The sequence below is a fragment of the Sturnira hondurensis genome, unplaced genomic scaffold, assembly GCF_014824575.4.
Source record: "Sturnira hondurensis isolate 20B ecotype Veracruz unplaced genomic scaffold, ASM1482457v3 Scaffold0004068, whole genome shotgun sequence".
Classification (NCBI taxonomy): Eukaryota; Metazoa; Chordata; class Mammalia; order Chiroptera; family Phyllostomidae; genus Sturnira; species Sturnira hondurensis.
In genome coordinates this window covers 4,097,822-4,123,032 of record NW_028076699.1, presented here as the reverse complement: position 1 = coordinate 4,123,032, position 25,211 = coordinate 4,097,822, and the positions used below count along the sequence as shown (strand labels likewise).

Sequence of the window (25,211 nt, the reverse complement as noted above, 5' to 3'; positions counted from 1 at the left end):
AGTTGGAGGGCACCAAATCTGGGCTGTAGAGGGCCTGAGTCACCTGAGTGATCTGATGTTTCTCAAAAAAAAACTCCTCTTGAGACATGATACATGAGCAGGCACATTGTTGTGATGAAGCCGCCAGTCACCAGTTGCCTGTAGCTGTGGCTGTTTTTGTTGTATTGCATTGTTCAACTGACAGAGAATGTTGAAGTGTAGTACTCCTCATTAGTTGTTTGCTCTGCAGGGGCATGCTGGTGATGGGCAACTTTCTGCCAATCAAAAACACAGTTAACATGATCTTGATCTTGCTTTGACTTTGCCGTGCCTTCTTTGGGTATGAAGAACCAGGTGACTTCCATTGGGACGACTGGGCTTTTGTTTCTAGATCACAGCTGTAGAACCATGATTCATCTCCAGTTGTGACCTTCTTGAGGAAATCTGGTTCACTGGTAGCGGTTTGAATCAAGTCATTAGCACCTGCAGCACCATGTTCCTTCTGCTCTGGTAGCAGAAGCTGAGGAATGAATTTTGCCACAACACGTTTCATGCCCAGATCCTGCATCAAAATCTCAGACACAGTGGTTTTTGGAATCCCCAGATCAGCCTCTAGTTCTCATCCTGTCAGTTGCTGATCTTTGTTGATTGCAGCCCGTACACGTTCAATATTCTCAGGGTTCTGCTTATGGTGGGCCTTCCAGAACGTGGATCACTTTCAACAGATTCTCAACCATCTCTGAAGTGTTTGTGCTACACTTTTATTTGTAGCGCACTCATTGCATTGCTCCCAAAAGCCTCCTGAATCATCTGGATAGTTTGCAGGGAGGAATGTTCAAGCTTTAACGCAAAATTGACGCAGATTTGTTGCTCTGTTCACTCAGTCACTTTAAATGCGACGGCCACACAGTACACATGCTCACTCGATGGTGTCTACTGCCTTCACTGACTAGTTCACTGACGTGTACAGTGACATTGTCATTGTTCACTCATGTGCATTCCAGTCTATTCTCCTTGGCTGCCACGTTACATCAATGTCGCATGAATCATTCCTGTTATATTAACCATGGCTGGACTTTTTCCGGACAGACCTGGTATTAGCTTGGGATCAGGTTCTCTTTGAAAGTAACCGATCAACTTCCCAAGCTTTCTCGGTCTTTTAATAGGTTCACCCCCTAGTTAGACTGACAAGCCTCTATGGTCATCACCTCCCCTGAGCCCCTCAACAATCCCATACCAGAAGGGGGAAGGGAGGAGTGTTAATGCCCTTGGTGGAGCAATGGTATGACCCCCCGGGGTGTGTAGCTGTGGTTTCCAGGTGAAGCAAACAGGCTGTGGCTCCCCAGTGTGTTAAGCTCAATGCCGAATTCCCTTTGCTCTCTTTCTTTTCACTCACTTGTTAACTACCTGGAGTTATAGGCAGACTCACAAACTACTGAAAGCACCGTGAATTATGGCTGTGGCTGAACTTACAAGTCAGTGTGGGCATGCTGGTGGTTTCTTGCTGTTTAGCACTTGAGAATATCTTTTTTGAGTGGCCTTGGGAGGTAGATTTACTATGGTTAAATCAGTTCCGGCTGGTTTTGAGGCACAATAGAAAGCAGTTAGGGAAAGATCCCCATGAGTGGAGTGAGGAAGCGGGAGCCGACATCCCTCATCAAAACTGGCTCCTCCAGCTCCAGGCATGATGGGAGGGAAACAGGTGACGGCAGGAAAGCCCTGTGGTGGTCTGGGAAGCCACCCCAACAAGGCCCCCTCCCAACCAGAAGGCAGAGGCAGAATTTGGCACCACAAGGCTTGAAGACAACCCCCGGCCCCAAGCTTGGAAACACATAAAAATCCTGATAACTAACTGGCCGTGGGAGCAACTCACTCTTGAGTTGGCTGGTGTCCACTCGGATGTGTGTTTTTGCTTCTTTTGCAGTGGTGCCCGCATGCTAGCCTCTTACTTTTCCTCTACCTTAATAAAACTTGCTTTGTTCTCACTCTGATTTGTCCTTGACATTTTTCCTGGGCGAGTCAAGGACCTGGAGGTAATAGCCCGGTAACAATTCACAAGTCATTGGGCACGTAGGGTGAAAAATAACAAAAGCTCTCCCTGTGAGGCCACAAGGTGGCAGCACATCAAAGCGAGACCCAAGGTTTCCTTTCCTTCTCCCCGGAGGGAGCAGTGGGGGTGCTGGTTGGCTTCAACAGGGGACCTTAATTTAGGACATATGGGCTCTGCTGTCACTGCCTTTAGTCCACTGCCCATGAAGCCTGGGGAGTGTGTTAAAATGCAGATCCTGACTCAGGGATCTGGGTGGGGCTGAAATTCTCTGTTTCTGACAAGCTCCCAGGGGTATGATGAGGCTGGTCCTGGCTATACGTTAAAGAGCAATGCAAAGACTTAGTGGATATGTATTAAAGATCTTCTAGGTGCCAAGCACTGGGCACTTTAAAAATAACTGCTTTACCTATTAACTTTTACATCTCCTTTTTATATTTAGTAGAGCTGGGAATTTGCCCCGGAGGGTTTCTGTGGAGAAATGTCCATGGCTCAGACTTGCCTTCTACAAGGTCAGCTCTGGCCACGGTGCAAACAAGGGCAGGGTCTGAATAGGGGTGAGGCCAGTCAGTGGGCTTTGAAGTTGTCCAGGGTGGAGCTGGTGGCTATGACTAAGGCAGGGAGGAAAAGGAAAAAAAATTGAGGGGTGCCCACAATAGTTAGATGTGGTGATTGGGGTCAGGATTGGAGAGGGGGAGAGACTCCGGGGGATTCCCAGGATGGAAGTAGGTGCCATGGATGGGCATGTGGGTCAGGGAGGGGTACTGGGTCAGGGAGGGGCGAGGTGGCCCTGGCAGGAGTACAGGACACGGGACCTCCAGGGATCAGGCTTTGGGGTCAGCTAGGCAGCCAGAGCCTGGTACAGAGCCTGGCACAGCATCTCAGAAAGTACCTGTGGAATGAGTGAGGCTGAACTTCTGGACCCTGAGAGGTGGTATAGTAAGGGACCACCCAGGGGGCAACTGACCCCATTGTGCCTGAGAGGGTGTGGGCTTAATCTAGGGCCTCTGCCCTGCGTCATTAAAGACAACTTGTGGATTGTGCCTGGCTGATTGGGCTCCTGGCCCTGGGGACGTGGCTGGGTGGAGGTCACTGGAGCCCTTACGTTTCCTGTGGCCCATGTGTTCTGGGAACCACAATAAATAATGTGTCTTCTATTGTCCAAGCCCCACAGTCAGAGGGGATGATGGCAGGGATCACCACAAGGTGGCGCTCATAGGCTTCCTTTATTTTTAATTTTCATCCCCCAGGACTTATTTGGGATTCTTTTTGTGTTGCTGAATAGCACCCTGATAGTCTTCACAAGCTAGTTAGGAAGTTGACTTCAAGAGCCGTGGTGTTTGCAGCTAGCCTTTGCCAGGGAAATACAGGCTAGCCTTCCCAGACCCAGACCAACAACCCAGTCTGGATGGCAGGCCCCAAGGGCACGACAATGCAGTGTTCTGACCTGGCTATGTGACCTTGGCCAAGTCATTTACTTCTCGGAACCTCCGCCTTCCTAAAATAAAAAAAAATGCGTATAATAGTCATTCCTCTCTCATGTAGTTTTTGGGAAAAGTAGGAGCAAATGGAAGCAGTACTTATTATTTTCTTTATCAGAGGCCCTCAAACCCAGCCTTGCAGCGCCACCCCAGCTGGATTCTTAAGTCATCACTGACAGAATCTCCACTTGGTGCCTGGCCCCGTGCTGGCTGCTGGGAGGCACAGATGAGTGTGAGGCGGTGACTGCCCTCGGTGCCTTCAGCCTGGGGGACTGCCTCCTGAAGACGGGTCTTCTCTGGACCCAAGATCACCAGTGACACCCCTGAGGCCTCACAGCCAGTGTGTGGTCCACCTGGGGAATGAATCCTGAGTGTCCTAACTGCCAGTCTGAGGTGACAGGATTCAGAACAGTGACTTTGGCCCTCCCAGGTAGAGCGAGGTTCCCGCTGATACCTGCCTGGTACCTGTTAACATATAGGCATTAGGTTGGATGGTCCTGCTGAGTGAGGCTCCAGTTCAAACTCCAACATAGGGGTTCACAAGAAAGCAGTGTCAGCTTGCTTCCAGAAAGGACGCGGTTTCCTGTAGGTCTGAGCCTTTGCAAGGGCCATAAAAAAGCCATTGCGTGCTTGGGGACTCCGGACCTGGGGGGCCCCAAGGGAGGCTGGCTTTTCCTTGATGTCTGCTCAGTCAGGGAATGACAGGAAGTCAGATTTGACTGTGAAGGGCTCTTTCCAGGTACCTGATATCAGTGGCTCTTTCTGTCCCTTTTCAAGAGGATGTACTCACTTAGAAGGGTAGCGCTTCGGTTAGGAGCACCGAACCTGGAGCCAGACTGTGGGTTCAAATCTCAGCCCTGCTACTTACTAGCTTGGACAGGTGACCTGCCTTCACTGTAGCTCGGTTTCCCGGTCTGTGGAGTGGGCTGCTGTGAGAATTCAAGGGGTCTGTTGTAAAGTGCTTAGAATAGTGCCTGTCACAGGAGCGCTACGCAAGTGAGCTAGCTATTCTGTGTCTTCTCTACCCGCCTTGGTTTGCCTTGTGTTGATGGGGATGTCATAGGGAGCAAGGGACACGAACATTTATAAGGCAGAGTGATAGCTGAGGCATGGAACATACGTCATTTGTGATGCTCTTTTCTTTTAAAACATTTTTAAAAATTATTTTATCTCGTAGGGCTTTCAAAAAGATATTTATTTATTTATTTTAAGAGAGAGGGGAAGGGAAGGAGAGAGGGAAAGAAGCATCAATGTGTGGTTGCCTCTCGCGCGCCCCCTACTGGGGACCTGGCCCACAACCCAGGCATGTGCCCTGACTGAGGATGGAACCTGCGACCCTGATTCGCAGTCCGTGTAATTTGTGACACTCGTGACAGCTATATAAGGTAGTGACTCTCGTTCTTATCTGACCTGTGAGGAAACAGAGGTTCATTGTGAGGAGGTGGCTAGTGCCAGGTCACCTCTGTGGCGGAGAAGCAACCAAGTCCTCAGCCCCTAGGCTGGGGCATTCCCTACTGTCCTCCCTACCTTTTGGCCCCCAGTCTCCGAGGCCCTCAGCTGCCTCGCAGTGCCCCCTCCCTCTAGTCTGTCCGACTGGGCAGTCAGGACACTGGGAGTGTTAGAGGAAATAACATTGAAGGTGTCAACAAGCAGCCCTCAAACCTCAGCCCTTAGCCACACTGAGGATTTCTCAATCCATCACAGTTCAGTGCAGGTCAGATGCGCCGAGAGGGTCTACTCCACACAAGCACTTGAGGGCTCAGAGTCCTTGCATCTGGTGACCTTGCCACCCTCCAGGGGCTCTGGGACGAAGCAAGATCCGAGGCCTCCCATGTGAGTACTTTTTCCACTCCTCCAGCCCAAAATGCGTCTAGTGCGACCACCTCAACTGGAGACGCTGAGGCCCCAGAGAGGAGGGGCGTGGCCAGGGTTACTCTGTGGGCTCACAGCAGATTTGGGAGTGAATTCAGAGCATTTGGGCCTGTCAGCAACTTCGAATATGGTCAGCTATAACCCTTTGTTTAATTGTTGAGAAGCCAGGCCCAGAAAGGGTAGCCCATGACAACATGTCTCCCAGAGCCTGGCTTTGCTGTGGCTGGTGTCCTCACTTGGATGGGTGGTTGGAGTTGCCACTTGCTGACCACTGACCACTGGAGACAGGGCAACCGGGGCAGGGGGGAGTGGTGACTTGGTTTGACCAGGCTGCGTGGGAGGTTTTTATGGGCTATCAGCCACGGGGTGAATGGGGCTGGCGCTGGGAGTGGACCGGCACAGGAGGCGGGAGTTGAGGCAGAAAGTGGGGCTGCTCGGGAGTCCTGGGTTAGCAGTAGCTGATTCCAGAAGAGCCTGTAACCTGTGAGGAAAGTGCCGACTCTGAACAATCAGAGTCCAGGATTTCTGTGAGACTTGGGTGGGAACTTGCCATTTAGTGACTTCAGTTTGCAAGGGGAGGAAAGAGCACTAAGCCTCCAAATAGCATCTCACAGCTTGACAGGACCCCAACTTTTTGCAGATGGGAAAACTGAGGTTGAGAGGCGGCAGAGACTTGGCCAAGGGCAGGAGGCCCAGACCAGGCCTCCTGTCTGCCTGGCTAGCTCCTCCCCACCCATTTGCAGCCTATTGAGAATAGCTTGCAGTATCTTTCTTGGGATCTCTGGAAACAGAGAGCAGCTGGCTCCCTCCCAGAATCTGAGCCCTTTCACGTGTCTGCCTGAGCTCCCAGAGGTCACCCCTGGAGTCCATCCTGTCCCCAGCCCTCCATCCACACACCCTCCTGGCTCTCAGCCCTTTGTCTCAGGGTGGGAGTGGGGGCAGACAAGATTTCCTCTCTGACCAGCCTGCATCTCTGCTGCTCCAGGGCCGCTGGCCCAGCCTGGGCCCTCCAGAGCAGAGGCCCCAGAACAGCCCTGTACCGTCTCATCGCAGCAGAAAATATCTTCCAAGAAAGTGGCAGTGGCCTTGAGGCTCTAATTTGTTTCTTGTCCACAGAGGGCAGTTTCCTTTTTTAGAGTGTGGATGCAGAGGACTCGGCAGCTCCTTGCCTCTCTGTGAATAGACTGTCATCCGGGCACAAATTCCTGGAACCTTCAGGGCCACTAGAGGGGAGGGCCGTTGCAGGGGAAGCAGCCAGCCCCTGGCAGAGAAGCTGGAGCCAGCTCCAAGAGTCTGAAAAATCCATCCTGGCACCCGGGCTGGTGCAGCTCTGGACAGAAAGGGGTCTTGGGGGATTTCCCATAACCTTACTCACCCACCTTCACCCTGTGCTCACTGACTCATCCTCCCCTTCACATAACAAGTGTTTATTGAGCATCTACTCTGTGTCAAGCCTCTTCTAGGCACTAGGATGTTTTGGGTGTGTCAGATAAAACAGAGATCCCTGCTCTCAGGAAATGAATATTTTAGGAGGAAAATGGTTAAAGGAGGCCTCTGTGCTGTTTTGTGTATCCCCAGAGGCAGGTGCTGGGTAGACCCAACTTTAAACCTGCTCTGTTCTCTGACCTTGAGTGGCCGTTTTAACTTCTCTGAGCCTCCTGTGGAGATGAAAATTCCCACCTTATCCTTTTGGTTAAATGTGGAGATACCACATAGCAAATCTGCACCGAGGTTGTACTCCCACGGGAAATGAGAACATCATGTCCGCACAAAAACTTGTAGGTGAACATTCACAGCATCAGTATCCATAGCAGCCAAAAACTGGAAACGACTCAAATGTCCATCAACTGATGAATGGATAAATAAATGCAGTGTGTCCATAAAATGGAATATAATTTGGCAATAAAAAGGAACGAATCACAGACACACGCTACGGCATGGATGAGCCTTGAAATATTTGTGCGAAGTGAGAAAAGCCAGACACAAAAGACCACATGTTACTTGTTTCCATTTACATGAACTGTCGAGAATAGGAAAACCTATAGGAACAGAAAGGAAATGAGTAGTTGTGTAAGACTGGAAGAATCGAAGAATTTGATGGCTAAGGGGTGTGGGGTTTCTTTTTGAGGGCAATGAAAATGTTTTAAATTTGTTGTGGTGATGGGTGCACATCTCTGTGAATATACTGAAAGTCACCGAAGTGTACATTTAAATGTGTGACTTTTATGATACTTCTATCTCAATAAAGCTAAAAAAAATTTCTGCCATGGAGGGGTCTTTGAGAATTAAATGGCCTAAGTATACAAGGTACCTACCTAGCACAGTCTGGCATTGTGCTGATAGTCAGTGGATGCTAACTTCTATTCTGTTGATAATCCTTAATAGACTGATTTACACAAAAAGCTTAAAAATACTCCATTGTCAAGATAAGGATGGCGCAGCCTTTGGTGGCCTGTGCTGAGGCTTGGGCAGGGGCCTCTCCCTTACCCCGTCCCAGCCCTTTCTCCGCCCATAGAAACCCTGTCCATGTCCCAGCCCAGCTCGGAGGCCGCCTCTGCGGAGCCTCCCCAGCAGTCTACCTCAAAATCCTGCTTGTCCTCTGTACCATCCCCCCCAGCAGACATCCAGAGGCAAGCTCTTGTCACCTTCTGGCTTGTTCCACATTCCGTGGGAACACTGTCACCCCATGAGTCCTGCCCTTTGTATCCTGCACACAAAAGGCAGGACTCATGGCACCTGAAACAGAGGGCGTGACCCTGTAACTGGAGTGTCTACAACACACATCCTCTGTCCTTCCTGGCACACCCGTGGTGGGTAGGATTCTCAGATGGCCCTCATGACCTTTGCCCTCTGCTTACATGGCAAAAGGAATTTTTTCCACATAATTAAGGTGACTAACCAGCTGACCTTAAAACTGAGAGTTGGGTTGGTCTCAAATCAGAGTTTTCTTCCACTGGTATTGGAAAAAGTGATCGGAGAGATTCAAAGCTGGGGACAGATTTGACTCCAGAGGGGTTCCCCAGTGCTGAGGTGGAGGGCTTCCCCGGCAGGCCCTGTGAGCGGCCTCTGGAAGCTGAGCGCAGACCCTGGCTGACAACCAGAGAGAACACAGGGCCTTGGTCCGACAACCACGAGGGGTGGAATCCTGCCGACACCCCAAATGAACTGGGGGGCAGGATACCTCCCTTGGCTTTGTGAAATCCTAGGCAGAGAACTCAGGTGAACGCCCCTGGATTTCCGACCTACAGAACTATGAGATAGTAAGTACGGCTGACCCTTGAACAACACGGTTTGAACTGCACAGGGCCACTTACGTGCAGATGTTTCCATCCTGCAAACAGACGGCGTAAGCTTACAGTACTACGAATGTCTTTTTTCTTCCTTATGGTTTTCTTAATCACATTTTCTTTTCTCTAGCATGCTTCATGGTAAGAATACATTATATAGTACATATAAAATACGAAATATGTGTGACTCAACTGTTTATGTTATTGTAAGGCTTCGGGTCAACAGCAGGTTCTTAGTAATTAAGTTTGGGGGAGTCAAAAGTTTTCTTGGATTTCAGCTATTCAGCGGGTAGAGCTGGCGCCCCTAACCACTGTTGTGTTGAAGGGCCACCCGTGGGTGTTATTTTAAACTTCTAAGTTGGCGATACTTTGTTATGCAACAACAGAACATTACTGTGGCACCCGCCCATAGAGAGCAGTTGTCTTGCCATTTTACAAGTGAGGAGGGCCAGAGAGGGCCGCTCAGTCACCTGGGGTTGCATAGTCCCTTGGTGGCAGAGCCAAGAAGACGCTACGGCCAAGGTCAGCAAACACTCTCTACAAAGGGCCAGGTAGCAAACAGCTTGAGTGACATGGTTTCTGTCACAACTCCTTAATTCTAACATTGTAGAACAAAAGTAATATGTAAAGAAAGAACCTGATTGTGTCCCAATAAAACTTTATGGTCACTAAAACTTGAATTTTGTAAAATTTTCATGTATAAGATATTAGCCTTCCTTTGAAGTTTGTCCACCGTGAAAAGAAATGTGAAACACTGTTCTCCATCAGTAGGCCACATGAAAACAGGTCGTGAGCCCGATTTGGTTTGTGGGACGTGGTTTGCCAACCCCCCAACTGCGGGTGCCTGACTGCTGGTCTAGACATCTTGCTTCTGCAGAGCAGCTAAGAGGCTGGGGAAAAGGGGTCCTGGGTCTCATAAATCTTTGCCTGGGTCCCTGCTATACCGTATTTTGCTGTGTATAACGCAGACCCACTTTTTTGTGTGCATTATACGTGGCATTATTACACCCATGGCACATACTCATTACACCCATGCACAATGGGCGTATTAATTTTTGCCTCAAAAATTTGGGCAAAAAAATGCACATTATACATGGCAAATACGGTACTTCAGATTTGCTGTGTCACTTCAGGCCATTCACTTTTCTTTCTTAGGCCTATAGAAACGGAAATCAAAGCAGAACAGTGGTTTTTAAAACTTTTCTCCACCCATTTCCCAGCTCCAGGATTCCAGCCCCCTTCACCCCCCAAAAAGAACCTGACACAGAACTCTAGCCTCAAAGGCTGATCGAAAGGGCACTGCTCTCTCTGACCGGCCAGGAGAGGGGCCCGGGTCCCTGCCCGCTACTGCCCACCCCACCCTTTCTGCTCCTTCTGTGTGAGAGACACGCTGGGAGGTCTGGCTTAGAAGTTACATGTTAAAGTTCCTGAGACTTGCCTACGGGAGAAACAGGGCTCAGTTTTTAGGACCTCAGGTTTATTTTCTCTTTCGTTTCTTTCTATCATATAGAGAAATCCCCTTCTCTCTGCAGAACATGAGTGACATTCTTTGAACCAGTTAGTCTCCAAAGCCCCACTGCGATGTCTAAACCAGGTTTCTCAGCCTTGGCAGCTGACACCTGGGATGGGTCATTCTTTCAGGGGGCTGTGTGGTGCGCTGTGGGATGTATAGATGCCAGTAGCAGTTACCATGGTTGTGACAACCCAGAATGTCTCTGCACATTGTTGGGTGTTCTCTGGGAGTTGGGAACACTGGTCCGAACCCCTCCTTCAGGAAGCCAAGCCTTAGAATCCTGTTACTATTTGGCATTCATGAATGTGCTCGAGATCTTTCTTTTTTATATTTTGAAAGGTTTTATCTATTTTTAGACAGAGGGAAAGGGAGGGAGAAGAGAGGGAGAGAAACATCAATGTGTGGTTGCCTCTTGCATGCCCCCGACCGGGGACCTGGCTGGCAACACAGGCATGTACCCTGACTAGGAATTGAACCAGTGAGCCTTTGGTTCACAAGCCAGAGCTCAACCCACTGAGCCACGCCAGCCAGGGCTGAGGTCTTTCTTTAAAGAAAGAGGTCTTCTTTAAAGATAGTTCCACCCTAGACTTAGACCAGCCTCAGCTGCATTGTTGGCAGACCTTGAGATGTCCCCACCCCATGGGCCTTCTTCCCTCCCTACAGAAATGAGTGTGCACCGAGGCAGGGGACAGAATGACCCACCACTGTTGTACATCGCATGCTGTTCACCATTTATATTCATGGTGGGCCTACCGTGTGCCAGCTTAGAGATGGCAGGAGAAGGGTGGGGTGGGGAGAGGACAGGAGAGGTCCACATCTGCCCTCAGGATGCTGTCTGTAGGGGAGCCAGATACACAAGGAAGTAACTAAAATGCACTGAGTTATGGGCAGATGTTCATGGAGAAGTGTGTGAAATGAAAAGAAAAACTATTGAAAATGGTAGAATAATAGCCAATATTACTAAGCACTTACTACAAGCCAAGCATATTCTATAATAACTCCCTTAACCTCGTAACAACTGTAAAAGGCCTGATTCCAGTGCTTATTTCTCATTGCTTCTCCAAATCTGGCGGCTGGGCCCAGAATCACCAGCCCCAGAGGGTGGGCAGAGCCTGTGCAGATGAGGCTGTGTTAAGAGCAATGTTTTTCTTTCTTTACAGGTTGACCACTGTTCTTTATCTGTGAAGGGGGATATTCTGCGCATGGACCTGGAAAATTCAGACTGATGTGTATTTCGACACCTCCTCTCCCCACCTTCGCTCCCTACCCCTAACTTACGAGCTGTGGGATTTCAGGCAAGGCACTTACCTCAGCCTTGATGATTTTGCTGTGTGACAGTTAAACAAGAAAAACAAATATAATATTGCATGTCAACTGTAATTTAAAAATGAATTTAAAAACACAAACACACACAAGAGGCCTGGCCAGGTATCTCAGCCGGTCTGAGCATTGTCCCCATACATCCAGGTTGTGGGCTCCATCCCTGGTCAGAGCACATACAAGAAACAACCAATGAGTGCATAAATAAGTGGAACAACAAATTGATGTTTCTCTCCCTCTAAAAAAATCAATCAAGTCAAATAAAATAAAAACCACAAGAAAAATGGCTGGCTGGTGACATTTGTAATAAGTGGTGACCAATTTTCTCCTCTGAGTCTTCAACATAATGCCACAGAACACCCGAGGCTGCTTGATCAGAAAGGGTCTGCAAGAATACCAAGCCCATGGGGCTCCCCAGAGCTCCCAAGAGGTGGGGAAGAGGCAGCCAGAGCCAGAAAACTGGACCAGATCCCTTGGTGCTGCCCTGCTGGGCCTGGCTGGGTCTTGAGCCAAGTCACATGGGGTCCCTGCCCTCAGAGAGGTCACCACGGACTAAGGAGATTCACAAATAGAGTCCTGTTCCCCGCCTTATGGGAGCAGCAGGAAAAGACCCAGGCTGGTCTGGGAATGGGCTCCCTTTGACGCACACGAACTGAAGGTTTAACCAGCCTGAGACTTTGTCCAGCTTTTGCACGTGCTACCCCTCTAGCCCGGCTGCTATGCCCCATTCCTACTTTTCTAAGGCAATTCGTGTGTCCTCCCATAGAAGACTTCACTCTCGCGCCCACACACACATACGTGCGCGCACACACACTGCTGACCCTCCTTCCAGGTGCCCAAATCACCTGACCACAAAAACAGCTTTTAGGCTGCACTAGTTAAACGGCCCAGCCCTTAACCTGGACTACTTAACTCGTTCAGTCCTCACAGACTTGTGAGCTGAGATCTTCAGCTCTCCTTCGACACAAAGGGAGACAGAGGTTCAGAGAAATTAGGGCACTCATCAGGGCGGAGGCCCTGCTCTCTCGAAGGCCCCATGCTCCCTGGCCTCTTGCCTGCCAGCTGCGGGTAGGAACCTGGGGAAGGAGCTGGGGAAGCACTAAAATGCAGGCCACTATTTCTGAGAATGCCTTCCTCCTCCGCAAGTGAGGCCTGGGGGTTCTCCACGGGCTTGCTCTCAGACTGACCTCTGTGAGAAGAAAAAGCCAGTTACATAAACGGAGTTTGCGGAAAGCACAGGCCCGTGACTTTCCCGCTTTGGGCCCCAGATTTCCTTGCTGTGAAATGGGAGTGAGGAGGCCTGGGCTCCGGAATCCTAGATCGCTCTCTGACTGAGCGTCGATGGCTCTCGAGCAGTCCGTCTCCCTTCTCAGGTCCTCCCCAAGCGATTCCCGACAGCTCCGAGACAGCGGTCCGCCGCTCCCGGGTGGGGAAACCCTAACCCCCACCAGACCCGCTTGCGCTGTCACTTTAAAGTCGGGCGGGGCCGGCGGGGCGGTCCGCGACACCTGGAGCCGCCCGCAGCCGGTCCCCGGTGTCTCCGCGGGACCCGGAGGTCCGCGAGGACTCGATCCGGGGACTGGTGGGGCGGGTCGCGCCCAGAGCCGGAGCCCGGACGGCCCAGCCGCAGTCGGCTAAGCCGGGGCCGGGACTGGGACCGGGACCGGGACCGGGACCGGGACCTGGGCCCGGGTCGGTCAGCACGCGGGTCGAGGGCGAAGACCAGGCTCCGCGCGCCCTCGGCGGCCCTCGAAGCGCTCCCGCGGGGTAGCAGAGCTGCTGCAGGGCGCGCAGCACGGGGACATGCGCCTGCCGGGTGAAGTCGGGCTCCGCACCTCCGCTCCGGGTGCCGGGCGGCGGGAGCAGACGGGACGGACGGCGGCTGGCGGGCGGGAGACGTGCGAAACCCCGGAACGAGACTCGGAGCCCGACCTTAGCGTTTTTGCGGGGCGAGGAGACCAAAGCCAGGGCCACCCCCTAACGGCCGGAGTCCCCTGCACACCCGAAGGCCGCCGTTTCCAGGTTCGTGCCGCCCTCCAGTCCCACAGCCAACATGCCTTTCCGCCCAACCAGGCTCCCTGCGCCTGCACGGCGCCTGACTGCCTGCTGCGCCGTGGCTGCGCCCCGGGTGGGTAGCTCTCCCCTCTTCTTCCTTCGGGAGCATCTCGGCTCCTCCTGACGACCACCCCGCCGGAACCCGTGTCCTTTCCCTTTCCCTTGACCAAGGAGGTGTGGTGGGCAGTCTGCACACTCAGGTCTCTTCCTGTGTTTTAACTCGCTGAGTGCCTTGGGCCGTGGGGCTCAAGGCCTCAGTTTACCGGGTGTTTAGGTGGAGAGAGTTTGGAGAAGATGGTTCAGTTCTTTACAGAAAAGTGGCACCTGCCCTGGCTGGTGTGGCTCAGTGGATTGAGCGCAGGCCAGAGAACCAAAGGGTCTCTGGTTGGAGACCCAGTCAGGACATATGCCTGGGTTGCAGGCCAGGTGACGTAGGAGAGGTAACCACACATTGATGTTTCTTTCCCTTTTCCCCTCTCATCCCCTTTCTCTAAAAATAAATAAAATCTTAAGAAAACTGGCACCTAAAGCTTCCCTGTTGGTAGAATGCAACATGGTACTGGGCCGATCTCACAGAGGAGGGAAGGGAGGCATGGAGAAGCTAAGTTACATGCCCGTGTCAGAGCCAAGGTCCAGCCTCAGTCCCGCTTGGCCTGTGTCACTGTGCTTCCCTCACAGCTTGCCATTTTGGCTTCTCACCTTCACTCTCATTTCAATTTGCTCCTCCCAGGGAGGTGGGAATTTGAGGTCAGAGATCAAGCCTCCTGACCAAGGTCATAGAGCTGACAAGTAGAATGGCCAAGGTTCGGGAGCGCAATAGATCAGACTCAGGGAAAGGCCTCCTTTGCCTGGTGGGAGGTGGGAGGTGGGAGGTGGGGGTGGCAGCTGCAGAAAAGCTTCTGGGAGGGTGAAGTGTTGGGCTGGGTCTTGAAGGGCTGGGGCTGTGAAATGAAGCCCTGGATGGGGACAGAGGGCTCCCCAGGCTGAGAGAGCAACATCCTTTAGGCCCCCAGGTGGCAGGAGTTTGGATGAGTCTATGTGTGGGAGTGTGAAGGAGGGGAGGGAGGGGAGGGAGAGGGCTGGGGGCAGGCCCTGTCTGAGTGCCAGGGTCAGGAGTGGGCCTTCTCCGGGATGGGGGTTATTCCCTCCAGGGCACGGAGCTCTTGCTTCCTCCCCCATCAGGGTACCGGGCACACAGATGTGAGAGGTGAGTAAGCTGACCAAAGAGCCCTTTCTGAAGTGGATCAGGGGAATCTTGAGCCAGGACACCCTGCTGCTGATAACCAGAGCTCTGATCTGTAATGATAATGAAAACCACCATGCAGCAACAGAGCAGGCTGTCCCTCATTGGGTGGACACTGACCCCCTCTGACCCTCGGGGTGGCAGGTTAGCATGCGGCCTGCCTGTCCAAGGCGGGATCCACATGGCAGGGGGGACACCTGCACAGAGGGAGATGACCACACCTGTGAAGGAGGTGACCACGCCTGTCTGAGGAGGACATCGCATTCTGGGGAGTGCGAACCGCCGGTGCCAAAGACTTGCAGACATCTCTCTTCACAGCAAGGTCTCAACTTTATATACTAAAAATACAGAGAGATCTAGCTGTGCACACCCACAGGGATTTGCGTCACACTAGACCTGGGCTTAAATTTGGCATTAACCTTGGACACACTCACCCTCATAACCTCATGTCCTTGGGGCATATTGCTGCTGTGAGGATTAAGTGAGGGGAGGAGACCTGTGAAGTGCTTGGTGTGGTGTCCGGCCCGTGCCAATGCCCAGCACACAGCGGCGGACACCATCACCGTGCATGCAGGCTGAAGGAGAGATGGAACATTCATTCACGTGGAGATCAGCTCATCTGAGCAGCGGGCTGAATGAGAATTTCTGTTTTGCACTTTTATACCCGTCTGTGGTTTTCTCCTCTCCCCACAGCAAAAAGCATCATAAGTTACCTTCTACAGGAGTGAGTTCTTCCAGCATTGAGAAACCTAGTTGGATCTGGGTGTGGGAAAAGTCCTCACCTCTCTGGATCCTGTCTCCTTATTTGCAAAGCAGGCGTTTTTTTCCCCTGCCCTGGTGTGGGGGGTCGGACGAGATGCTGGGTGTGAAGGGCAGCTGTCAAGAGCCTTAATATGTAGCTCAGGGCTTACGATGATTGATTTGCTGGATTCTTTTTTCAAGTTGGTTTCTCCAGCTTTTTCTCTTGACAGCCTCTCCTAGCTGCCTGACTTTGGGCAGCGGGTAGTCGGGTCCTTTGTCTCCCCCATCAACATGCCTTGAGCTGGAGACAGGAGGGAGGCACTTGCCCCAAAGACATATTCGTAGGAAGAGAACTGCAGGTACTTTACAAATGGTGTTTTTCTATATACTTTTGGTGGTCTGGGGGCTCCGAAGAATTGGGGTGAACCCACATGCGTGCCCACACACACATTTTCTTTTTGATAACATGGGTGGAATTACTTTTTAACCACACACACATTTTAAAACACATTTGGGAACAGGCCCTTTAAAAAAATTTATGTACTTCAGATTTTAATTGAGAGAGTATTATATTAGTTTCAGCTGTGCATAGTTATTCAACATTTACATGCCTTGTAAAGTGATCAGCACAATAAATCTAGTAACCATCTGCCACGGCGCATAGTTTATTTGATGCTATTGACTTTGTTCCCTGTGCTGTACTTTACATCCCGGTGACATGTATCGTAACTGGGAGTTTGTACTCTTGCTTGCCTTCCCCTTTCCCACCCCTCCCCCACCCCTCCAGTGGGAACATGCCCTTTTGAAATCTCATGCTTTACCTGCTGTATCTTGAACATTGTGCATGCCCCTGCTCCCTTAGGAGCATGCCTTTGAATGGCTGCCCAGCCAGGCATCGTTCCGGTGCTGAGCAAGCGCCCATTTGGAAGGTGTTTCTGGTCACTGTAGTCTCGCTGGGGTCTGTGAGTTCCCTGCTTCTGTGGCTCAGCCTTTGGAAGGGGAGATGGTGCCCTACGACGTTCTCCTAGCAGCCTACCGGAGCACCTGCTCTTCCTGCAGATGAGGCTCAGGCCCAGAGCAGTTGAGAGCCTGTCCCCAGGACACAGCTGGTGAGCGGCAGGGTGGGGCCCTCGCCAGGCCTCTGCTGCCTGGCCGGTGCTGAAGCAGCTAGAATCCTGGGGAACCCTTGCCTCCCCCAGCCCCTCCCAGCTGTGGGGCAGGCTTTTCACACAACAAGCATTTGGCCAGCGACACTTTTTCCCTCATTTAAGGGAATTGCTTTAACAAATGTTTATTTAGCAGCTATTATGTGCTAGGCACTGGGGATAGAGCAGTGAAGGGGGCCAATACAGACAGCAGAGGAGCCGTTAGCCACAGACACGTAAGTACTGTGGGCCAATAAGGCTGTGGGGACTGGGTGCTTAAAGCGTCCCGGGTGGGGGCTGAGCTGAGCCTTGAGGGGCGATAATGGCCAGTTGCCAGGAAGAGGGAATAGTGTGTATTTCAGCCCCTTCCTGTCCGTGAGGTCCGGGGCCAGGTTTCCCCCCAGCATGGTTGTTTTTCCTGGGCATTCTTCTTTACCTGACTGAGGTAACGCTATATGCATAGTTAGGTACACTTAGTTGAAAAAAGTAAGACATTAAAAACATTTCCTCCTTTTGTGAAACATTTGTGCTGAGCTTGATTTAAAGGGAGACATTAATAGTTCATCTAAGGGTTATGCCGCAGTTTACTCATCCTGTCCCTACAGCTGTACGTTTTGGCGCTTTCCAAGTTAGGGCCATCAGAAATAAGGCCAGAAGGAACTTTTTTTTTGGCGTGATTTTGCTCCATGTCATGAATTGTCCCTTCGGACCTCTCTATGCCTCCCTCATACTTACTCCTGCACCCATCTTGGGTTTTGGTGTCTTCCTCTGTCAAGTGGAGATGACAGGGTTGACCTCTTGGGATTGTGACTGGGTGAAGAGAGGCAAGGTGTGGCCAGCCAGCCCCAATCCTGGCAGGCCTGGGGGAGCCTCCCAGCCTGTGGTAGACACAGTGGAGTGGCTTACACCCACCAGGCAGATGAGGCCTCTGACGCCTGGAGGGGGCCCAGGGTGAACCCGGCCACACTTACCAAACTCCTACCTGACCCCAGGTGTGGTGCTCAGTTTGAACATCCCTGCACAGTTAGCAGTAGCATCTCCATGTCTCAGATGAGGACACTGAGGCAGAGAGCTCAAACGGCCTCTCCAAGGTTGCATGGTGACCTCAGGTGGGGAGAACTAAGACCTGGGTCTCCAGTACTCAGCAGGCCTCTTACATGTCCATTTTTCTTCTCCTCTTCCTTTTTCCACATCTAGAACTGTGACAGGGGCCGAGTGGCCTCCACCCTCCGCTACTGCATGATGGTCAGCGGCATGGTGGCTCTGGTGGCTGGGACACTCTGCTTCGCTTGGTGGAGTGAAGGGGATACTGGTGGTCAAGCCAGCCAGCCAGCCCCATCCACTGGGCACCCCATGCCTGAGTCCCCCAGACCCCTGCTGAGGTCCATCAGCTTCTTCTGTTGCGGGGTAGGTGGTTTGCTGCTACTCCTTGGCCTGCTGTGGTCCTTCAAGGCTAGCATCTGGGGGCCACCCAAAGGGGACCCGTATCACCTCTCCAGAGACCTGTACTACCTCACTGTGGATCCCTCAGAGAAGGAGAGCTGCAGGTTAGTGGGGAAGGGTATGGGTGGCAGGTGGGGCCACAGCGGGGGGGGGGGGCGGTTCAGCCAACTCTCATGGGTTCCTCCTCTGGCCCAGGCTTTGTCTATGCCCTGGGGGCTGGAAAGCTGATCAGCATGGTCCTAGAGGAGTTTAAAGCTCCTCCACGACAGAGCAGAATAGTTAGAGCTTTGAGAGAGGCATAGTCGTGGTTGTGTGGAGATGTGGAGAAATCCAGGTAGGCTTCTTGAAGGAGGTGGAAGCTGAGCTGAGCATGGTATGGGGCAAGGGTTAAGAGCCCAGGCACAGGAATCAGACTGACTGGGATCCTCTCCTGGTTATATCCCTAACTAGCAGTAGAAATTCGAGTAGGTCACGAAGCCCCACTGAGCCTCAGCTTGCTCGTCTGAAATAAAACAGGAACGATAAGACCAGCACCAATAACAGCAAACACTGGTATAGGACTTATCATGGTCCAGACACTGATTCATGTGCTTTTCTCATATTTACTCCTTTAGTCCTGACAGCAGCCCTCTAAAGTAGGTATGCTTATTAACTCTGTTTACAGATGAGGAGACTGAGGCAGCAGGCTGTTAGGTAACTTGCCCAAGGACACCCAGGTAGTATATGTCAGGGCCGGGCCTGGGCCCAGAGTCTATGCTGTCATCCACTCCCTGAGTCATAGGACACGGAGAATTCAGAGAGATGACAAGTAACTTAGCTTCACGCCTGGCGTATGGCAGGTGCTCAGTAGCAGCCAGCTTTTCCTTGAGGGGCTAAGGAGGCGGGACGAGTTTTAGGCCGGCAGCGGAGCATGTGCAGACGCTCAGTGGTGGGATGGGGGTGGAGGCAAAATCTTGCATTAGACGACATTTCTCACTCTCATTTTTTATTTTTACTCCCTTGAAGGAGGCTTTTAGGCATTTAAAAAATATATTTTATTGATTATCCTATTACAGTTGTCCCATTTCCCCCCCTTTTAGGTATTTTTCTTAATTCTCCCCCATGAGATTTAACTACCACAGACACACGATGTATTTGTTTCTGTACTGCGTGTATACCTGTGCTTTGTGTCACCGACATACTGAGAACCGATTTCTGCCCCGTGGGAAAGTGAATCATGCCCGCACTGATGTGTTTATTCATTCAGCCAAGCACTGGGTGCACCTGCATGTCAGGGGCCTGCATACGTCCTCCCCAGTCCTTCTGTGCCCTGAGAGGGAAGGGCCCCTGTTGCCCTTGATGGAAGAAGAAGCTGGGGTTATACAAATAAACAGTGGCAAAGCCTGCTGGCTGCAAAGCTCGCATTCTCTGACAGCACTCTGTGAGGTTGGATGTACTGGGGGCTAAGCCAGACGTCTGTGCACTGGCCGGGGACTTGAACCTTCTCCCCTCAGTTAAAGGTGAACCTGCATTCTGAGTTAAGGAACGTAACAGACTGTGTTCCTACTGCTGGCTTGTGAATCCTCGATGTCAGAGAGACAGTGGGGTATCCAGCAGAGGCACTTACTCTGCAGGTCGGGCCTTGGTTGGCTTGACAATTAGAGGGAGGGGCAGGGCCTTGGGAACTCTCTAGCCAAACTCTTCATTTTTTGGATGAGAAGCCTGGGTCTCGGAGGGACCAGTGACCTACCTGGTCACACAGTGAGCCAGTGGTCAGCTGGAACAAGGCCAAGCCTAGGGCACTCTGGCTCTGTGCCTGTCCTTCCCCAACCCGGGCAGCGGGAGTGTGCAGGGGGAGTGCTGTCTGTACACACAGCTGTGTTGACCCAACAGGGTCCGGGCCATAGCTACAGTGTGGCCACCCAGCCTTCCTCCCCAGCCAGGCCAGGAGGCTGCAGAGTGTTCCCGGTTTGGAGACCCAAGTCTTTGATTCAGAACTGAGTGGCTGGGTGTCAGGGAGGCTGCTTCTGCTGATGACTCCTCACTGTCCCTGGGGCTGACTCAGCTCTGCCCTGCTGCCTGTGAGACCAGCATCTGGCCCACGGGCAGGCCACTGTGCTGCTCCTGTCCCAGGCCCTCACTCCCTGCCAGTCCCTGGATGTGCATAAACCCAGGTCGGAGAGGCCTTCTGGGCTGATGGCTGGGCCAGGTGTTTCTCCTCTTAGACCTCACTTTCTCCAGCTATTTGTCCATTTACCCTTTCACACATTTAACCGTATTTACCAAGCACCTACTGTGTGCCTGTGCCGGGCACTGACAACACAGCACTGGACAAAAGCAGATAAAACCCTGCCCTCTGGGGGCCCCCATCCGATGTGTGAGCCCCTAAATAAGGTGGCTAGACAGGAGGCCCCTGGGGCCTCCACCCTTAGTGGGGACAGCAAAAAAGCATGGTCCTCTTCAGACACGAGGGTTTCAGCCTCTGCTGTTTCTCTGATAGTCTGCGTGTCCTTGAACATGTTACTCAGGCTCTCTGAGCAATGTCTGATTCCTCATCTGGCAGCAGGTGGTGGCAGACCCCTCCCCTGGGACTGCTGTTGTGCTCAGGTGGGATGGCAGGTGGGGAAGTGCGTGCACTGTGCTCCACAGTCTCCTTGTGCCGTTATGCCCACTGACTGGTTTGAGCCTCACTGTGCATGAGTGGGGCAGCTTGGGAGGTAGGTGTAAGGCTCAGGCCCACTTTCACAGGGGAGGTCAGGGCCAGGGTGGGGACAGGTGTGTGAGGTGGGGTGTAGTCAGATAGAGCTGGGGCCTTGCTGCTTGGTTGAGGGGTGCCTTTCACTCACCTGTATGTACAGTGGCTGAGAGAGGCTACCCCCCAGCATTGTCATGAATGTGAGATGGATTAGGGGGCTTGTCCAAACAGTGTTGGGCAAGTAGCATTTCATGCCCAACCCCTCCCCTCTTCCCACCCTGCTTGTGTGCCTCAGCTGAGGGTGGAGGAGCCGGCGCCACGTCAGGTCTTCTGCCCCAACCAGGCCCCAGAGAGTGGGTGAGTCCAGCGTCAGTGGAGCTTCCTGTGCAAGGGGACCATAGTGATAGCCCTCCCCACATGAGTGCAGGGTGCCACACCCAGAACACACCATGAACAGAGCCTCCTCCCAGTGGTGCTCAAGTCCCGACATTCTGGACCACGACAGTGGAGACTTGGGCCAGCCCAGAGGGTGGCACGCAGGCCACTCACATCTGCCCCTTGGGCAAACGTCCGGCTGTGGGCTGAGCCCACTTCCACCCTGCCCTGCCAGCTGTCTGCGGCTGGCATGCCCCTAGCGTGCCCAACACTTGTGTCCTGTGTCCAGGGCTTGGAGAAGCAGGAGCGGCAGAGATGTGGCTGGGAAGTGAGCCGGACAGGAGATTGGGGCTCTGGAAGCCTTATTACCTACATTTTCCTGAGTGTTATCAAAGCTTTTTCCATTTTCCCTGCTCTGAATCTATACAATGAAAATTATCACCCCCATTTTACAGATGAGGAAGAGGCTCAGAGAGGGCTGTGAGCGCAGTCTAGGTCACACGGCAATAGAGCCGGGCTTTGCCTGCTCTCACCTGCAGAGGAGGCTGGAGTGCAAAAAAGGATGAAGTTCCCTGGCACCATCCTCAGCTGAGGGCTGCTGGGCTTGCTTCTGGAGGAGGTGGAGGGTCTCTGAGAAATGTCTGCAAGAGCACTGGGCGGGGTGTACCAGATCTGGCTCCTGGCTGGTGGCCTCCATCAGACTAGCACATGGGCTGGGGGTCAGTCCCAGACTCCCCCAAACCTGCTCCAGGACTGTGGTTGGAGTGGCAAACCCGCCTCTCAGTGGGCTGCTCTGAGGGCTTTGGTGCGCTTGGGCGGAGAAGACACTTTGCCTAGGAACAGGCCATGTCCCCAGCGGGTGATGGGTCACATGAGGGGCATCTGCAGGCTCTCAGCATGGTGCCCCCACTACGCCCTGGAGCAAAGTCCTCTCCACTTCTTCTGTCCCCTGGGCCTGCTTCTGCCATCTGCTCTCCCTGTCTGCACAGGCAGGCCCACTGGTGTGGACTGAACTGCTTCTCCACCAGCTCCAAACTGATGACTGTGGGTTGGTGACAGCCTCTCGGAGCCCCTGTAGGACTTGCTATTTGGGAGCTGTGTGCTGAGTTTTGCTCCTCACACCCCTTCCTCCAGGAGACCTTTGAGACTTTGTGATGCTGCCATTTACAGAGCATGGGTTAAGCACACCCTGTGCATGATCTCACTTAATCTGCACACAACTCTGTGGGGTAGGGGCCATTGTGTCCCCATCCACAGTGGGGGAAGCTGAGGCCCAGATTAATGGAGTTACTGACCTTGACCTCCCACCAGGACTGTACAGATCAGGGAGTTGAACCATCCAGTGAGTGCCCAGACTCATAACCATAACCAGCCCTCAAGTGACTTGGGGTAGGAGGGGACCTTCAAGATCACCTAGTCACCCCCCTGCCCCCCACTTCCTGACAACATCATCCCCAAAGCAGAAGCAGCCCACGCCTAGGATCACTGACACTCCCACCCCATAGGGTCCTAAGAGGAGAAGAGTAAGGGACTCCCCAGAGGTCACCTGCTGGGGCCCTGAGAGGACAGAGGGCCAGTATCATTCCCTTCAGCACTAGTGTGCATGGGGTGCAGGGGACCTGTCCTTGGAATCTAGCTGCAGAGCGTGGTCAGGGGAGCCTCAGAGACCCGGTCTCTGCCTCAAGTCCCTGCAGGCTGGTTCATTTAAGGCAATTCAGGTCTGATATCAGGAAGCCAAGCCGTTCAGAGGTAGGCACGGTTGACTTTATCTCCAGAGGTATACAAGCAGAGGTGCTCACCTGGCAGACTTACTCCATCAGGGCCTCAGGCACCCAGATGGCAGCAGAAATGAGACCTTCCATCCTGCTCCGAGCATTCACAACTGTGGCTCTTGCAGGAGATATTCCAGCAAGCTGGGAGCCTTTCTGCCCAGGGACCATCACTCCGTCTCTCAACAACACCCCCAAGCGTCTGCTCACAGCCCTGTGGCACTCAAAGTCAGTCCCTGCCCTAGAGCACAACCAGGAGGGGTCAGTGTCGTGGAAGCGCCAGAGCAGGGGGCGGGAGATTTGCTGGGGGAGGTCCAGTCAGGACAGCTTCTCTGAGGAGTCTCAAGGGACAAGTTGGGACTGACCAGCAGGGAAGGAGGAGGGAGTGAGAAGGACTTTCCCTGCAGAAAGAACAAGGAGGCATGGCGAATACATGTGGGGAGGGGCAGGGTGGCCAGGATGGGAGAGCTGAGGTTGGCAGGTGCAGCTCATGCCAAGCTCCCAGTGTGCATATGGGACCCTGGGGGCCTGCAAAGAATGTGGGCCAGGGCATGCAGCCTTCCCTGCCCCTGGCCCTTACCACTCTCTCCCTGGCATACAGTTGGTTTTGCCTTTGCCCCTGCTAACAGCCTCTCTTCCCTGTCCTTGTAGGACCCCCAAACTGGTTGCCATCCCCACTTATGAGGAGGCTGTGCACTGCCCGCTGGTTGAGGGGCCCCTGGCACCCCTTGCACACCCTGAGGAGGAAGACCTGATGCTCAGTGCCTCCTGGGCTGCCCTGCTTGGGACGCAGCCTGCCTCGCCTCCACCCAGCTATGAATGTGTCGTCCTTGCCACTGAAGCCATCCCTGGAGAGACAGTATCTGGCGCTGCCTGGCCGGTTCAGGCCATAGCAGGAGGAAGTTAAAGGTTCCCACCAGGCTTTGAATCCAGAGACAAGTCCTCAGCTTCTTCTAGGGTCCAACACAGCGCCTGGTTCACAGTAGGTGCTCAGCAGATGTTTGTCTCTCAGTGCTGTTTTGCTTATCCATTGCTGTGTAACAAATGGCTTGAAATAAATCCATTTTGTTCTCTCTCCTGACTCTCTGGGTTGCCTGGGTCCAGCTGGGTGGTTCTTCTTCTTTTTAAAAAAGATTTATTTATTTTTAGAGAGAGGGGAAGGGAGGGAGAAAGAGAGAGGGAGAAACCTGAATGTGTGGTTGCCTCTTGTGCACCCCTCACTGGGGAACCTGGCCTGCAACCCAGGCAGGCATGTGCCCTGACTGGGAATCGAACTGGCAACCCTTTGGTTCACAGGCCAGTGCTCAATCCACTGAGCCACACTAGCCAGGGCCAAAGTATGAATTTTAAAGCCAGGATTTCTGTCTTCTTTTAACCATTTCAGTTTTCAGTTTCCAAATGTAAAAGTGAGATGAAGGCAGCTGTGGGCTGGAATTAACAACTTCGGTGCAGGTTGCACACCTGCTTCCAACTTGCTGCACGAATGTCGGCAGATTCCATTTCTTCTCGGACTTTCACAGCCAAATTGAGTTGAATGCAATCCTATTCTGCCTACTTCTCAGGCATTCCAGGATAAGCAAATGGAAGCAAAACCAAACCAGACTACGTAAGGATGGGGTTATAAAAGCTGGCACTTCCAAAACCTCTCTAGTGCATCATCCAGTTCGTACTGTATTCAGGGGCCTGAAATGAGAGGATGAGACGGATGCTGTTTCACTGTCTCTGTCCTGCCACTGAATGCCATCCTGTTGCCGAGAGCCAGGAACTGTGTAGACTTGTATGTGAATGAACTCTCCAACCCCCCTAACTGCCCAGTGGGATTCCCTCGTTTCTCACATGAGAATGAGACACAGAGAGATGAAGCAGCTTGCAGAGGGTCATCCAGCCAAGCGGCTGTGGCAGAGTCGGGGCTGACTTGAACCAAGCTGTGTGACGCAGGAGCCACGCTCTTAACCGCTCTGTAACTGCTTGAAAACTATTGACCTGCACCAGCTGCTGCTGATGGAGAATCGTTCTCTTTAACTATTAATCGTCCTTGGAATCCCTTCCACAAACCCTGCTTGTTTACTCGGCCTGACTTCCATGGGGAGCAGGAAGCTTGGGTTAGAGCTGGCACGTGTGATTCCCGAGAAAACACACCACCGGGCTGGCAGGAAGTGGAAGACAGGTGCAGCGAGAACGGCCTAGGAAATAGGGTCTGAGCAAAGCCCCAAGGGCCCAGCGGGGGAGTCACTGGGGTTTATGGAACTTCTCCTATCTGGCAGCTG

General features: G+C 52.6%; 1 protein-coding gene across 1 annotated transcript; it reads left to right on the top strand.

Annotated features, from left to right (window-relative positions):
• Nucleotides 1-13,383: 13,383 nt before the first annotated feature.
• TMEM61 (transmembrane protein 61) lies at nucleotides 13,384-24,025 on the top strand. The gene is made up of 3 exons (XM_037043177.1): nucleotides 13,384-13,627; nucleotides 17,881-18,230; nucleotides 23,596-24,025. Exons 1-3 carry the CDS (start codon nucleotides 13,553-13,555, stop codon nucleotides 23,849-23,851), a joined length of 681 nt encoding a protein of 226 aa, XP_036899072.1. The 5' UTR covers nucleotides 13,384-13,552; the 3' UTR covers nucleotides 23,852-24,025.
• Nucleotides 24,026-25,211: the final 1,186 nt, after the last annotated feature.